General features: G+C 39.3%; 1 protein-coding gene across 4 annotated transcripts in view; it reads left to right on the forward strand.

The window, feature by feature from the left end:
* The window catches only part of HEPH (hephaestin), a 142,790-nt gene that overhangs the window by 52,064 nt on the left and 75,189 nt on the right, over positions 1 to 15,537 (forward strand). For all 4 annotated transcript variants that reach the window (XM_080652618.1, XM_080652617.1, XM_080652620.1 and 1 more), the window contains 4 exons: positions 562 to 693; positions 4,837 to 5,048; positions 5,953 to 6,103; positions 8,665 to 8,877. In XM_080652618.1, the coding sequence (XP_080508744.1) occupies positions 562 to 693; positions 4,837 to 5,048; positions 5,953 to 6,103; positions 8,665 to 8,877 (708 nt within the window). The remainder of the gene's footprint in view (positions 1 to 561; positions 694 to 4,836; positions 5,049 to 5,952; positions 6,104 to 8,664; positions 8,878 to 15,537) is intronic.

The raw sequence follows: 15,537 nt of genomic DNA on the forward strand, positions 1-15,537 counted from the left end.
AGATGGGAGAGGCAGGTGTGGCCTTCCTTGCCAGTAGTTCTCTGATGTGAAAAACGGCAGCACAGTCGATTAAACTGATCTAAGCTCTTTGCATTCTACAAAGTTAAACAGCTAAAAGAAGTAAAATAAGAAGGCAATGCTTGTGGAATTACAGTGCATATTGGTGGTGCATGTCTCATGATTTGCCTGCTTGCTTCTCCAGTTCAATCATTTCTTTTGAAGGTAGTGGATTTTTCTCTTGTGTTTCTGTCTTCTTCATTTTGACGGTTATCACTGACTAGGTGGGACTCCTCTCATTTGCACACCTTGCTCAGCTTCCTCTGCAACCATGTCTGATAAACCTGATATGACTGACATTAAGAAATCAATAAGTCAAAATTGATGTGCTTTTTGTAGGTATAAATTTCAATATACTTAGAAGCATTTATTCTTATTATTGCAGAGAGGAGCTCTCTATATTTTTCATATTCTTTTTCTTTCCCTCCCATTTTTTTTGTTTGTTTCCATCCTCCCTTGTCAGGCCTGTTTTCATTTACATTGTCTCTCCTTCCCATTTAACAGGGCCAGTGATCCGGGCTGAGGTGGGTGACACCATCGAGGTGATCTTCTACAACCGTGCCTCCCAGCCATTCAGCATACAGCCTCATGGGGTCTTTTATGAGAAAGACTACGAGGGAACTGTGTACAATGATGGTGAGCTGGCAGGGTTTCCAACTAATGTGGGCTGCAGGTAATAGCAGGTAGCTCTGTAAGGAAAATAAATAGGGATTGAAGGAGGAAGAACTAGACAAAATTAATAGCCATGTGTGGATATTGTTGAATGAATGTATGATATTATACCAAAGCAGAGGTGGAATTAATAGGAGACATGTTTTCAATTTTTTCTGATTACAAAAATAGCATATGTATTATAGAATTTTGAAAAATGTGAAAAATTATAAAATAAATCAAATCATTCATAGATAAATTGCCATTGCATTTTGATATACCTTTAAATATGCTTTTGTGCTTATAAAATACATATATATTTATTTTTGATCATATGGTTTGAACAGTTTTGTATCATATTATTTTCACTGCCCATTATATTTTGTCCATCTTCTCATTCCATAATAATGTTATATCTTAATAGCTATATAATTATCACATGGATTTGCCTCTATTACATTATCCTCTATTGTTTGTACATGTAATTTTTTTTTATTATTTTAGAATATTGTAAATCATTTAATGCATTAAATGAATACATATATATGGTTTGGATTACTATTTCAGGAGGGAATCCAAGTGAGATTATTTGGTAATTAATTTCTTGTTTTCTCTGAAAATAATATTAACACATGCTAATTCCAGTCCAAAATTAATCTACACTAATAAAAGAGTAACATGCTAATTGACCATGCCTTTGTGACAACCACCAGCCAATCAGGAGTGAGTATACAAATTAACCCAACAAAGATGGTGAGTTAATTTGCATACACAGGTGCCATGGTGATGATGCAGGCGTTCCGCAGCACCCCAGCCTCTCCAGGCCTCTGGGCAACGTGGAAAGGTGAAAAGGTGGCTCTGGGCCGGAGTGGAAAGGCAACTTCGGCCAGAGTGAAGGCAGTGCTGGCAGCCAGGGGAAGGAAGACCCATTCTTGCACGAATCTTCATGCATTGGGCCTCTAGTAAATCACAAAGGGCAAAGTTGCAGACAAGTCTAGACTAAAAGAACATCCTACAAGGCAACTGGTCTAGTCCCTTTAGGAAGTCAATTCCATAGGGAAAAAAATTAGAGACAATACCAAGGGCAACATGCAACTTGTCTGATCCTATTTATAAAAAGTATTCTAAGGGACATTTTGGAGACAATTATAAAATTTTTGTTATAGATTGGATATTATATGATATTAGTGATATTATGGTATTTTTTAGATGTGGTAATGTTATTGTGGTAATACAGGATATGTTTACTGATTATTTAGAAATAAAACATCATGTTGTTTGCATTTTACTTCCAAATAATTTAATAAAAGCAAACAAAAACTGTGTGCATATATGTCTCTCTGTGTAGATATATATACACACATAAATGTAGATGAATTAAAGAATGTAAAATGTTAACAACAATCAACTCCAGGTGGTAGGTTGATTATTGTACTAACCTTTACATTTTTCTATTCATTTGAAAATTTAAAGTGTTGGGAACAATGAGTGAATAAGAAAAGATAAGTTAATATCATCCTAAGTTATACCACCCTGTTATGGGTTATACTACAAATATCCTTGTGTATGTTTCTTTGTACACTCATATTGTTATTTTTTCAAGTTACTAGTATATTTATATGATGTGGTATTCCTGTGTCTGATGATGCACACATTAAAATTTTTGGTATCTATATCCAAATTGCTTTCTGAAAAAATTTTCAGTCAATTTTGAATCCCATAAGTTTTACTAACTTTTATCCCCAAAGGGGCAATTATCATTTACCCTTTTTATAGATGTGAGAGAGGGGTAAGAGCTATTTGAAATTTATTATTTTTTAAACATATTTTATTGATTTTTTTACAGAGAGGAAGGGAGAGGGATAGAGAGTTAGAAACATCGATGAGAGAGAAACATCGATCAGCCGCCTCCTGCACACCCCCTACTGGGGATGTGCCCACAACCAAAGCACATGCTCTTGACCGGAATCGAACCTGGGACCTTCAGTCCGCAGGCTGACGCTCTATCCACTGAGCCAAACCGGTTTTGGCTGAACTTTATTTTTATTATTATTATTCCTCACCCAAGGATATGTTTTTATTGATTTCAGATAGAGGAAGGGAGAGACAGAGACAGAGAGAGAGAGGAAGAGAGAGAGAAGCATCGGTGTGAGAGAGAAACATTTTTTAGTTGCCTTCCTACATACCCCAAAAGCGGATCAAACCCACAACCTAGGTATGTGCCCTGACGGGGAATCGAACCAGCAACCTTTTGGTGCATGGGATGACGTGCCAACCACCTAAGTCATACGACCAGGGCTGAACTGATTATTTTAAGTTGTAAAAACCTTGCTAATGTGACAGGCAAAAATTTATCTAGCTATGTTTTGTACTTCTTTGATTACTAATAGTTTCAAATTTTTAAAATAAAATTTCTGCTCATTGCTTGGTCATGACATATGTCCATATAAGAAATTACAGTCTTAGTGTATCTTTTCAATTACAGTTGACCTTCAGTACTATTTTACATTAGTTTCAGGTGTACAGCATAATGATTAGACATTTTAATAATTTTTCTTTTATGTAATCCCCCAATACATCAAGTACCCACGTGGCACCATACATAGCTATTAAATACTAGAGGCCCAGTGCATGAAAATTCATGCACTGGAGGGGGGGTCCCTCAGCCCAACCTGCCCCCTCTCACAGTCCGGGAGCCCTCAGGGGTAGGAGGTGACCTGGTGATTAGGGGAAGATGGCCCTGGTTACCTGAGCCTCAGGCGGCCCTGGGCAGCTGAGGGGCTGAGGGAACTTGGGAACTCCAGAGGCAGGCGCCTGCCACCCTGGTGGGGCTGAGGAGACTGAGTACCACCATCTTGTGGCTGTGGGCACTGCCATTTTTGAGGACGTGGCAGTCAATTAGCATATTCCCTTTTTATTGGCTGTGGGCACCGCCATCTTTGAGGGTGGGGTGATCAATTAGCCTATTTCCTCCGTATTGGCTGTGGGCGCCACCATTTTTGAGGACATGGTGGTCAATTAGCACATTCCCTCCTTATTGGCTGTGGGCACCACCATCTTTGCAACAGTGTGAGAGTCAATTAGCATATTCCCTCTTTATTAGATAGGATTATTGGCTATATTCCCTATGCTGTACTTACCATTCTCATGACTATTTTGTAACTACCAATTTGTACTTCTTAATCCCTTCACTTTTTTCACCCAGTCCCCCAACCCCTTCCCATCTTGCAACCAATAGTCTGTTCTCTGTATCTATGAGTATGTTTCAGTTTTGTTTATTTTTTTCTTCACATTCTTCATTTGAGTGGAATCATATGGTATTTGTCTTTCTCTGTCTGACTTATTTCACTTAGCATAGGTCCATCCATGTTGTCACAAATGGTAAGATTTCATTTTTTATGGCTAAGTAATATTCCATTGTATATATGTACCACATCTTCTTTATTCAATCGTCTATTGATGGGCACCTAGGTTGCTTCCATAGATTGCTTATTGTAAATAATGCTGCAATGAACATAGTGGTTCATATATCTTTTCAAATTACCATTTCATATTTCTTGTATAAATGTCTAAAAGTGGAATTGCTAGGTCATAAGGTAGTTCTAATTTTGATTTCATGAGGAATTTCCATACTGTGTGTGTGTATATACATACATAACATATATACACCCACATGTTGATATATACATATAGAAAGGAAAAAGTGTTAAACAATCAGAACCGTTCAAAGATGAAACAGGCTATGATGGCAGGTAGTGAATCTCCCAACTCTGGATATTTTTAAGCAGAGATAGGAATATCAGAGCAGATAAATATATGTTTTTAGGTGAGGGGTATTCCAAATAAGTTTTAAATGCCCCTTTATTCCTTAGGTCTTATGAGTTTGGGAAAGATTAGGGAAGTTTAAATTTCTCCTGTTCATATAACAAGGTGTGGCAGAACTAGAATCAAACTCTAGTGTTTTGACTCCCACCCAGGATTCTTTTAAATATTCAAAATTCCATGTTCCTGTTGCTCCTGCTGCTGCTCCAAAATGCTTTTGTAGTTCATGATCTTTACCCCACTGTTTGGAAATTATCATCTTTACTCTACCCAATGTAACTAATGAGTCCCATGTTTTCCCTGTAGGCTCATCCCACCCTGGCTTGGTGGCCAAGCCCTTTGAGAAAGTAACATATCGCTGGACAGTACCCTCCCACGCAGGCCCCACTGCTCAAGATCCTGCCTGTCTCACTTGGATGTACTTTTCTGCTGTGGATCCTGTAAGAGATACAAATTCTGGTCTGGTGGGCCCCCTGCTGGTATGCAAGGCTGGTGCCTTGGGTGCAGATAGCAAACAGGTATTGCCAGTGTTTCTGACCTGAAAATCTGCTGACAGGAAGATTAGGCTGGGTGGCTGAATAGGAATTAAACATGGAACTGGGTTTTAGAGGAGAGAAAATAGAAAAAAAATAACTAAGCTATTGAATCAGACATTAATATTTGGTGACTTCATGCTCTCTTTCATGTTATTTTTTCACTCACAAACACACATCATCCTTAGTCTTTGACCTTAATTTATTTTTTAGCCTCAGTAGCTCCTAACCTTTACTTGTCTTCTTTCACATCCAGCCCACCATTTCTAGCTATGTAACCTTGGACAAGTTACTTAACCTTTCTTTGCTTCAGTTTCCTCATCTATAGTAAAGGGTTAGCAATGAAAGAAGGTAGCTTATGTTTCTGTAAGAATTAATTAAAATAATCCATATAAAGTACTTAACACAATGCCTAGTACATAATAAACCCTTAGCAAATGTTAACAGTAATAATAATAATTTATGGCATATTAATAATTATTACAATTATTTTTATTATATTCTACCTCCCCCCCCCCCAAATTCCTCCCCTGATCTCCTAGCCACCTTTTCCCATTCCTCCCCAGGTGACTCTAGACTCTCTTCTATCACACTTTGTATCTTTTATCCATAATCTATATCTTGTGCTCTTTCCTGCTCCCTTTCCTACAATCCTTTCCTTCAGTTTTGTCACTTTATTCTGACCTCCTTCACCTACTTGTGATTTGAAGTTACCTGAGAAAAATGGCCTAACAACAACTGTAGTTCTAGGCAGACAATATGATCTTGGCTGTGTGTCTGGAAAAGAAAATGGGAAAGAATCAGGGATCATTGGGTCTGGAGCATCAGAGTCTATAGCTGTTGAAACTGTTGTCATTTCTTCCTCTTTTCTCTCCCACTGGGCCTAAAGAAAGGAGTGGATAAAGAATTCTTTCTCCTTTTTACTGTGTTGGATGAGAACAAGAGCTGGTACAGCAATGCCAATCAAGCAGCTGCTATGTTGGATTCCCGACTTCTCTCACAGGATGTCATGGGTTTCCAAGACTCCAATCGGATGCATGGTATGGGGAGTGAGTGCTTTTATTCTGAGCTACAACTAAGAGGTTATAAGTAAAATCTATCTTTAACTTAATTATGACACCTCCCTGAAAACACTGATTCCACTGGTCAGCTATGCCCAAGAGATGAGCCAGATTGAGGGACTAAACTTGACAACAGATCTTCTACTGAACACCTTCTTGTGCTGTTTCCTACATTAAATAGTATCAGGGGCACTGGATAAAGGTACGGTGAAATGAGGATTGCACACAAGGAACCCACTATAGGCTGAGAAGAGTAAGCTGGGATGACACCTTTCCAGGCTTATTTCCTCTTGGTTATCACCCACTGCCCTTGTTCCACAAATCCATACTTCAGCCCAAAAGGGCAATTTTTCTCTATATGGACATAACCTTGTGATTTTCTAACTTCATGTTTTTGCAATGCTTTGCCGTACACTTGAAATCTCCCTCCTTACATCTTTGTCTTTCTCCTGGGGAATTTTTTTTCCCATTCTCTAAGGCCCTACTCAAAATTTAATTTCTCCATATAACATTTTTTATCACCCAAGCCCAAGATGATAACACCCTCTTCTGAACTACTATTGCATTTTTATTAGACTATTTTAATAGGAAGTTTCATACACTCCCTGATATTTTGTTACATTGCTTTTGACTTCTGCTAAAGTGTAATCTCCTTAACTGTGAGTATTTTTGCCATTAAATATATTTCATTAAGTATTTATTATATGATGGCTACATATGCTTGTGTAATTGATTGATTTATTTAATTTTGTATTGCTGACACTATTGCAGATGTCCGCTATTCCCCCACTTCGCCCACCTCCACCCAGCTCCCATCCCCACTCCTTTAGCCCTCACCACATTATTGTCTGTGTCTTTAATGAATCCCATCAACTTTCTTTATCAGCCCCCCCCCACAGCCTTTCCCACTGACATTTGTCAGTTTGTTCCATGTATCCATGTGTGTTTCTATTTTCTTCGTCAGTTTATTTTGTTCATTAGATTTCACATAATAGTGAGATCATATGGTATTTGTATTTCTTGAACTGGCTTATTTCAGTTAGCATAATAATCTCCAGGTCAATTCATGCTGTCCCAAAATGGTGAGTATTTATTTGTTGCTTATCTCTGTATCCTCTACACTAATACACAGTAAATGTTTATGAACCAGTGAATTATCAATTAATGAGTAGGTGGGCAGGTGAGTGAATGAATGGAAAGACATGGTCCCAGTTTGTAAGAAGCTCCCAGCATTTTGCAATGAGATGAGACTAATAACACGCATTAAACAATTATAGAACAATCCAAGACGTACTATAATCAAATGCTAAATTGTGTGGAACAGATTTTAAGTGACATAGAGTTCAAAGGAGGAGAATATTAGTAAGGAACAATCCAATTAAAATATTTCTGGAAGAAAGGAGTACTTGAGCTAGTTCCAGTGGATGTGGGGACATTGGAAAGGGGTTGGCTTCAAGTAAGCCTCCTTGTATTTTTTTCAGGGGAGTGTAGAGTGTGCAAGGGAGTCAAGAACAAGTGTATGGTCTTTTGGCTCCATCTCTTGGTACTCATTACTGGTTAGTTATATCAGCTGGAAAAAGTAAGACAGTCCTGAAAACCAAGTTCATTTTAGTTTGAACTTATGGAGCACCTGGTTAGTATTAGAGTGATCAAGTGCTTAGGCAGCCACACAGATGCAGAAAAAAATAATGTGTTTCCTCTTAGCTTACTCTAGTGTGGGAGATAGATCTATAAGTAAATAACTGGATTCTGTGGTAAGTGATATGGCAGAATTTTGTGGAGATAAAGTTTCATGGAAACCAGAGATAGAGTAATAATTCTGCTTCACTGGGAAGGTGACACTGGAGATGGAGCATGATGGATAGATGAGTAGCAGTTTGCTGTAGAGAGAGACCAGAGGGAAAGTATATTACAGGCAGAGGTAACAGCATATAAATTCAACAAGTGTATTATAAGCACCTACTATGTTTAATGCTTTGGGCATGAAGAGGCAAATGGACCTCACAGAATAATGGGGGGATAGACTGCAGGTAGGGATACCAGGAAGGAGGCTTTTGCATGAGTTCAGGCCAGAGGTGGCAGTAAAGATGAAGAGGATGAGACAGTTTGAAAACTGAGTATGGAACTGCACAACTTTACAGAGGAATGGAGAATGAGGAAAAGATGGAGGAGGAACAATCAAAGAGGTTGTAAGAGAATGTGGTGCTACTGAAGGCAAGGGAGAAGAGTTTCAGGAGTGTGAGAGTAGGAGAGGTTGGTACTTTTGTGTATATTTGAAAGGGTGTTTTGCAAGGATGTGAAATATGGTGGAGGAAGGGCAGTAGGTGAGGCTAGAAAGGCTGGTTGGGTCCTCATCTTAAAGGGGCAGATCTTCATAAGTAGAATTAAAGTGGCTTAGGGAAGAAGGCAGAGGAGTTGAGGATGACTCAGAAATTTTAAGTTACGGAAGACCATAGTACAGAGGTAATGCCATGCTGCTGGCCAGTGCTTGAGCAGTCTGGTTTCATCTCCCCATCCTGTCTTGTGTTTTTGTTTTCCAGCCATTAATGGGTTTCTATTCTCTAACCTGCCCAGACTGGACATGTGCAAGGGTGACACAGTGGCCTGGCACCTGCTTGGCCTGGGCACAGAGACTGATGTGCATGGGGTCATGTTCCAGGGCAACACTGTGGAGCTTCAGGGCATGAGAAAGAGTGCAGCCATGCTCTTTCCTCACACCTTTGCCATGGCCATCATGCAGCCCGACAACCCTGGTAAGTGCCTCAGCAGCTAGCCCTAGGTCCAGAGGCTTTGTTGGGCAAGAGGCTGGGGGTGGGGGTAGGGCAGGGGGGGGCTGATGAAGAGGAAAAAAGAGTCATGTGGAGGGTACTTGGGAAATTTTCAAAACACATTTGTCTTCTCCTTCGATGTGCATTCCATGTTGTGGTTATTTGGATTTTTGTCTCAGCTATAGGCAAATTAGAGTGAAAAGCTGAGGAAGTTCTTTATGGAACAACAGGAGAGAAGTAAGGATGCTGCCGAGGTTCAGGGAAATTTTTATATTGGCAGAGGGTGGATTTGGCCATGTAGCCCCTTGGGCACATAGAGATTCTATAGATATGGTCCTTGCTTTGCGGGTGGGGAGGGTGAGAGGTCCATGAGATGTATGAATAAGCACTTCCACCTCTGATAATCTGTGAGGATTCCTGCAAAGTCCAGTGGTAGTGAGGTATGTGTGTGTGTGTGTGTGGGGGGGGGGGGGTGCTGCAACAGTTTTAGCCCAAGAATTGGAACACAGGAACTTCTAGTCCAGGCTCTTTTATAAACTTGCTGTTTAAATTTGGTCTAATCACTCCTCTCTAAAACTGGATTCCTTATTTTCATTCTCAATCTGTCCCTCTCCCTCCCTCCTTCCCTTTTCTTTCCCCCTTTTCTCCCTCTCTGACTTCTTTTTCTTCATCTCCCTCTGCCTCTCCCTCTCCTTCTCTCTGTCTTTCTTTCATTAAGAAACTAGAGGCCTGGTGCACAAAATGCGTGCATTGGGGAGGGGTGTCCCTCAGCCCAGCCTGCACCCTCTTCAATCTGGACCCCTGGGGGGATGTCTGACTGCTGGTTTAGGCCCAATCCCTCTCACAATCCAGGACTACTGGCTCCTAACCACTCGCCTGCCTGCCTGATAGCCCCTAACCACTCTGCCTGCCAGCCTAATTGCCCCCTCACCGTTCCCATGCTGGCATGATTGACACCTAACTGCTCCCCTGCTGGCCCATTTGCCCCCAACTACTCTCCCCTGCAGGCCTGGTCGCCCCCGACTGACCTCCCCTGCCAGCCATCTTGTGACAATGTGGCAGTGGCCATCTTGTGGCAGCCATCTTGTAACAACCTGGGGGCAGCCATCTTGTGATGACATGGGGGCGGCCATCTTGTGACACGAGGGTGTGAGGGTCAATTTGCATATTGCCTCATTATTATATTGGATTTGACTAGAATGTTTCTTCTGGTTCCATCTATGTCTAACAGTTCATATACAGCAGCAATTTCTCTGTGCAGTTCCCAGGGTGCATACTTTTTCTAGGTAGTAGATGGCAATAGTGTTTGTAAGGAAAATCTGTCAATTCCATTCATTTACCATTAAACTTTAATTTAGTTCTGTGAATTCCATTCATGTTTGGAAAATAAATATGTAAGCAAAACAAGTCTCCTTGACAATTTAGTAATTTCATCCTGGCACTGGATTTAACAAGCATTTGATATAAAGCTGGTCTCCAAGAAGTCTGGATCCTAATTTTTGTCCATCTATCTGAGATACTTTTTTGGTCTGGGAGAGCTGTTAGCAAATTAGAAACAATAATTAATAGAACTGATAGAAACAACAGAAACAAGTGCTTTTAGTGAGGACTAAAGTGGGGAACTTCTGAATAAGGAACACCTTTCTCTCTATCCTTGGTTCCAAAGCCAGATCCTAGGCTTAATCTACTTCCTGCAAAATTAGTCAGGCTCTCTAGTCATGTCTATGTGCCACCCCAGGACTTACGCTTACCTTGGACAAATTAAATTATTTTTGTGCCACACTGAGGCCCAAGGATGAAGGAATTAGATGGCTCAAAAACATTCTGATGTATTATGGGGTGGAGAAGATGTGAATAGATTTATAAGAGTAAAGGCTTTAAAGGTTACTCTTTTTTAAAATTCCTGAGTTTTCTTACCAGCAAAAGCCAAAATTCATCTTATCTTTGCATTTTCCAGACCTTTCAAACTTTTTATTCCTTTTTAAAATACATTTTTATTGATTTTTTACAGAGAAGAAGGGAGAGGGATAGAGAGTTAGAAACATTGATGAGAGAGAAACATCGATCAACAGCCTCCTGCACACCTCCTTCTTGGGATGTGCCCGCACCAAGGTACATGCCCTTGACTGGAATCGAACCTGGGACCTAGTCTGCAGGCCGACGCTCTATCCACTGAGCCAAACCAGTTAGAGCTAAACTTTTTATTCTTTCTGAAGAGTTCTCAAGTCATAGAATGTTGGAAATCGTATAGCTCCTTTGAGATAATCTCAATTCACTTATCTTACTAATAGGAGGAAGAGACAGACACCTGAAAGAGGAAAATGTTTTGTTCAGGTTAGAAATGTTGGTTCTATTTTTCTACATTTTCCTCTTGCCTATTTTCCATCAACTCCTATTAATTCTTCCTCCTAGATGACATATTGAACCTGAAGTCTCCTTTATTCTGCCCCCTAGGGGCTTGCTCTCTGATTAAAACTGAGAGAGACCATCGTCAGTAACTCTCCACAGACAGGGCAAAAGCATCAAGTTAATGGAAAAGCCAGGACCAGAATCTGGCCTGGGGATTCTAGAGAAAGGAGTAGTGATGGAGACTGGTAAATATACATATGTAATTGAGCAGTTTTGCAGATGTTTTAAGTCTAAAAACATCACAAGGGAGGTTCACAATTATATTTAACAGAATAGAGAAACAAATATCCAGAAAAAAATCAGCAAAATGTTAAAAAGTGTTTCACTAATTTCTAAATATGAGTGAAATCATACGGTACTTGTCTTTCTCTGATTGGCTTATTCTTCTTAGCATAATGTTCTAAAAAAAAGTGTTTCAGTTGTGTGGGTCTGTTGGTAGTTTTGTATACTCATCTTGCTGTGCTTTAAATTTTAATAAGCCAATATTTCATTTAATAGAAATGACATGTTGTATTTAAAAATATCATACTACATAATATTCAGCAACTCTTCCAATAAACTACTAATACTAGAGCTTTAATATCCAGGAAATGTGGCAGATAAAAAGGGTAGAGTAATGTGTTTTCTCCTTTTTCTTCTTGTCTCTCATTTTTCTTTTTCCTCTTTTAACCCTTCTTTTTTTATGCCTTTGTTCTTTTTATTCATCTATGCTTTCCGCCCTTCTTTTTCTTTCATCCATTTTATCCCATCTTGACATTTGTCTTTTCTTCTTTTTTTCATTTCCCTCATTTATTTTTTTTTAAAAATTAAATATATTTTTATTTATTTCAGAGAGAGAGGAAGGGAGAGGGACAGAGGGATAGAAACATCAATGATGAGAGAGAATCATTGACCAGCTGCCTCATGCACACCCCCTACTAAGGATTAAAACCACAACTCGGGCATATGCCCTGACCAGGCATGTGACCTCTCTGTGCATGGGTTAATGCTCAACCACTGAGCAACACAAGCCAAGATTTATTTTTATTTTTCTATTTTTGGGTGTGTGTTTTATTTTCTTTTACTTTTTTAAAATTTCTTATTGATTAAGGTATTACATATGTGTCCTTATTCCCCCATTACCCCCCACCGCCCATTCATGCCCCCACCCCCCTGTTGTCTGTGTCCATTGATTAGGCTAACATGCATGCATATAAGTCCTTTGGTTGATCTCTCCCCCTTACCCCCACCCTCCCCTACCTTCCCTGAGGTTTGACGTTCTGATTGATGTTTCTCTGTCTCTGGATCTATTTTTGTTCATCAGTTTATGCTGTTCATTATATTCCACAAATGAGTGAGATCATGTGATATTTATCTTTCTCTTCCTGGCTTATTTCACTTAGCATAATGCTCTCCATCTCCATCCATGTTGTTGCAAATGGTAAGAACTCCAAATTTTTTAGCACAGCATAGTATTCCATTGTGTAGATGTACCACAGTTTTTTAATCCATTCATCTGCTGATGGGCACTTAGGCTGTTTACAAATCTTAGCTATGGTGAATTGTGCTGCTATGAACATAGAGGTGCATATATCCTTTCTGATTCGTGTTTCTAGTTTCTTGGGATATATTCCTAGAAGTGGGATCACTGGATCAAATGAGAGTTCCATTTTTAGTTTTTTGAGGAAACTCCATACTGTTCTGCACAGTGGCTGCACCAGTCTGCATTCCCACCAACAGTGCATGAGGGTTCCTTTTTCTCCGCATCCTCGCCAGCACTTGTCATTTGTTGATTAGTTGACGATAGCCATTCTGATAGGTGGGAGATGGTACCGCATTGTTGTTTTGATTTGCATCTCTCTGATGATTAGTGACTTTGAGCAGGTTTTCATATGTTTCTTGGCCTTTCTTCTGTCTTCTTTCGAAAAGTTCCTATTTAGATCAGTTGCCCATTTTTTTACTGGGTTGTTTATCTTCTTTTTGTTAAGCTGCATGACTTCCCTGTAAATGTTGGAGATTAAAACCTTATCATTGATATCATTGGCAAATATGTTCTCCCATGCAGTGGGCTTTCTTGTTGTTTTATTGATGGTTTCCTTTGCTGTGCAAAAGCTTATTATTTTGATGTAGTCCCATTTGTTTATTTTCTCTTTAGTTTCCATTGCCTTAGGAGCAGTACCAGTGAAGAAATTGCTTCGGTATATGTCAGAGATTTTTCTGCCTGTGGATTCCTCTAGTATTTTTATGGTTTCTCGTCGTATGTTTAAATCCTGGATCCATTTTGAGTTTATTTTTGTATATGATGTAAGTTGGTGGTCTAGTTTCATTTTTTTGCATGTATCTGTCCAATTTTCGCAACACCATTTGTTGAAGAGACTGTCTTGACTCCATTGTATGTTCATGCCTCCTTTGTCAAATATTAATTGAGCATAGTGATTTCGGTCAATTTCTGGGTTCTCTATTCTATTCCATTGATCTATATGTCTGTTCTGGTGCCAGTACCAGGCAGTTTTGAGAACAGTGGCTTTGTAATACAGCTTGATATCTGGTATTGAGATCCCACCTACTTTGTTCTTCTTTCTCAGGATTGCTGTGTCTATTTGGGATCTTTTTTTATTCCAGGTGAATTTTTGGAGAGTTCTTTCTAGGTCTGTGAAATATGCTGTTGGTATTTTAATGGGGAGTGCATTGAATCTATAGATTGCTTGGGGTAGTATAGACATTTTGATGATGTTGATTCTTCCAATCCATGAACATGGTATGTTCTTCCATTTGTTTATGTCTTCCTCTATCTCTTTTTTCAGTGTTGTGTAGTTTCCCATGTATAGGTCTTTTACCTCCTTAGTTAAGTTTATTCCTAGGTATCTTAATTTTTTTGGTGCGATGGTAATTGGGATTGCTTTTTTAGTCTCTTTTTGTAAGTTCACTATTGGTGTATAGAAATGCCATAGATTTCTTGGAGTTGATTTTGTATCCTGCTACATTGCCGAATTTATTTATTAAGTCTAATAATTTTTTGATGGAGTCTTTCGGGTTTTTTATGTACAATATCATGTCATCTGCAAATAAGGACAGTTTTACTTCTTCTTTTCCAATTTGAATGCCTTTTATTTCTTCTTCTTGTCTAATTGCAATGGCTAATACTTCCAGTACTATGTCGATCAGGAGTGGTGAGAGTGGGCATCCCTGTCTTGTTCCTGTTCTTAGGGGAAATGGTTTTACTATGAGAGGATATCTGAAATAAACACATAAAATGCATGCATAAAATAATAAGATAATTTCAGATCATGGTTTATGTCATGAAGGAAATAAAATACAATAATATGATAATATGATTACCTTAGAGAATATGTTCAGGGAAGACCTCTTTGAGAATGTAACACTTACCCCTGAGACCTAAATTATGAGGAAAATGGAGCTATATGAGGATATATGAGTAGAACATTCCAGAGAAATCAGCAAGTACAAATGTCCAAAGGTGGGAAAAAGCATGGCTTGTTTAAGGGTCAGAAAGAAGGCCAGTATGTTTGGAATGTAGTGAGCTAGGAGAAGACTGCTATGACATGAGGCCATAGAGGTTGGCAAGAGCTTTTAAAAAGGGTTGTAGGGCCTTGTAGACTATTTTAAGGAGTTTGGATTATATTCCGAGTATGAATGGAGCATTTAAAGCAAGGGAGCAATGTGCTCTGGATTACATTTGTTAAAGATGATACTGGATCCTATGTGGAGAATTATTGAAGAGGGAAGGAAAAGAAGCAGCGCAGACAATTGGGAGACTATCCATGTTCCAGGTGAGAGGTGATGGTGGCTTTGACTAGGGAAGTGAGAGTGAACATGAAAAAGTAATTGTGAAGAGCTGATAGGATTTACTGATTGACTAGATGTGTAGATGTGGAAGTAAGGGAAATAGAAGAGTTGGGAATATATATGGAAAGAAAAAGAGTATTTTAAATAAACTAGTGGAAATGACTGTTTATGTGGAATCTAAAACAATAACGACAAAACAGACTTGCAGAAACAGAAACCAAAGGTATGGATGCCTGATGGCAGAGGATGGGTGAAAAGGGTGAAAGGAAATATACTCAATCCTATATAATAAAGTGCTAATATGCTAATTAGATTGAACAGCCGAACGACCTTCCGGACGACCTTCTGGATGAAGCCAGGGCTGTGAGGGCTGGCTGAGGCTGTGAGGGACTTCAAGGGCCGGCTGAGGCAGCCGGGGCTGTGAGGGCCAAGTCCCTTGCACGAATTTCA

This window comes from Plecotus auritus (assembly GCF_963455305.1).
Source record: "Plecotus auritus genome assembly, chromosome: X".
Lineage (NCBI taxonomy): Eukaryota > Metazoa > Chordata > Mammalia > Chiroptera > Vespertilionidae > Plecotus > Plecotus auritus.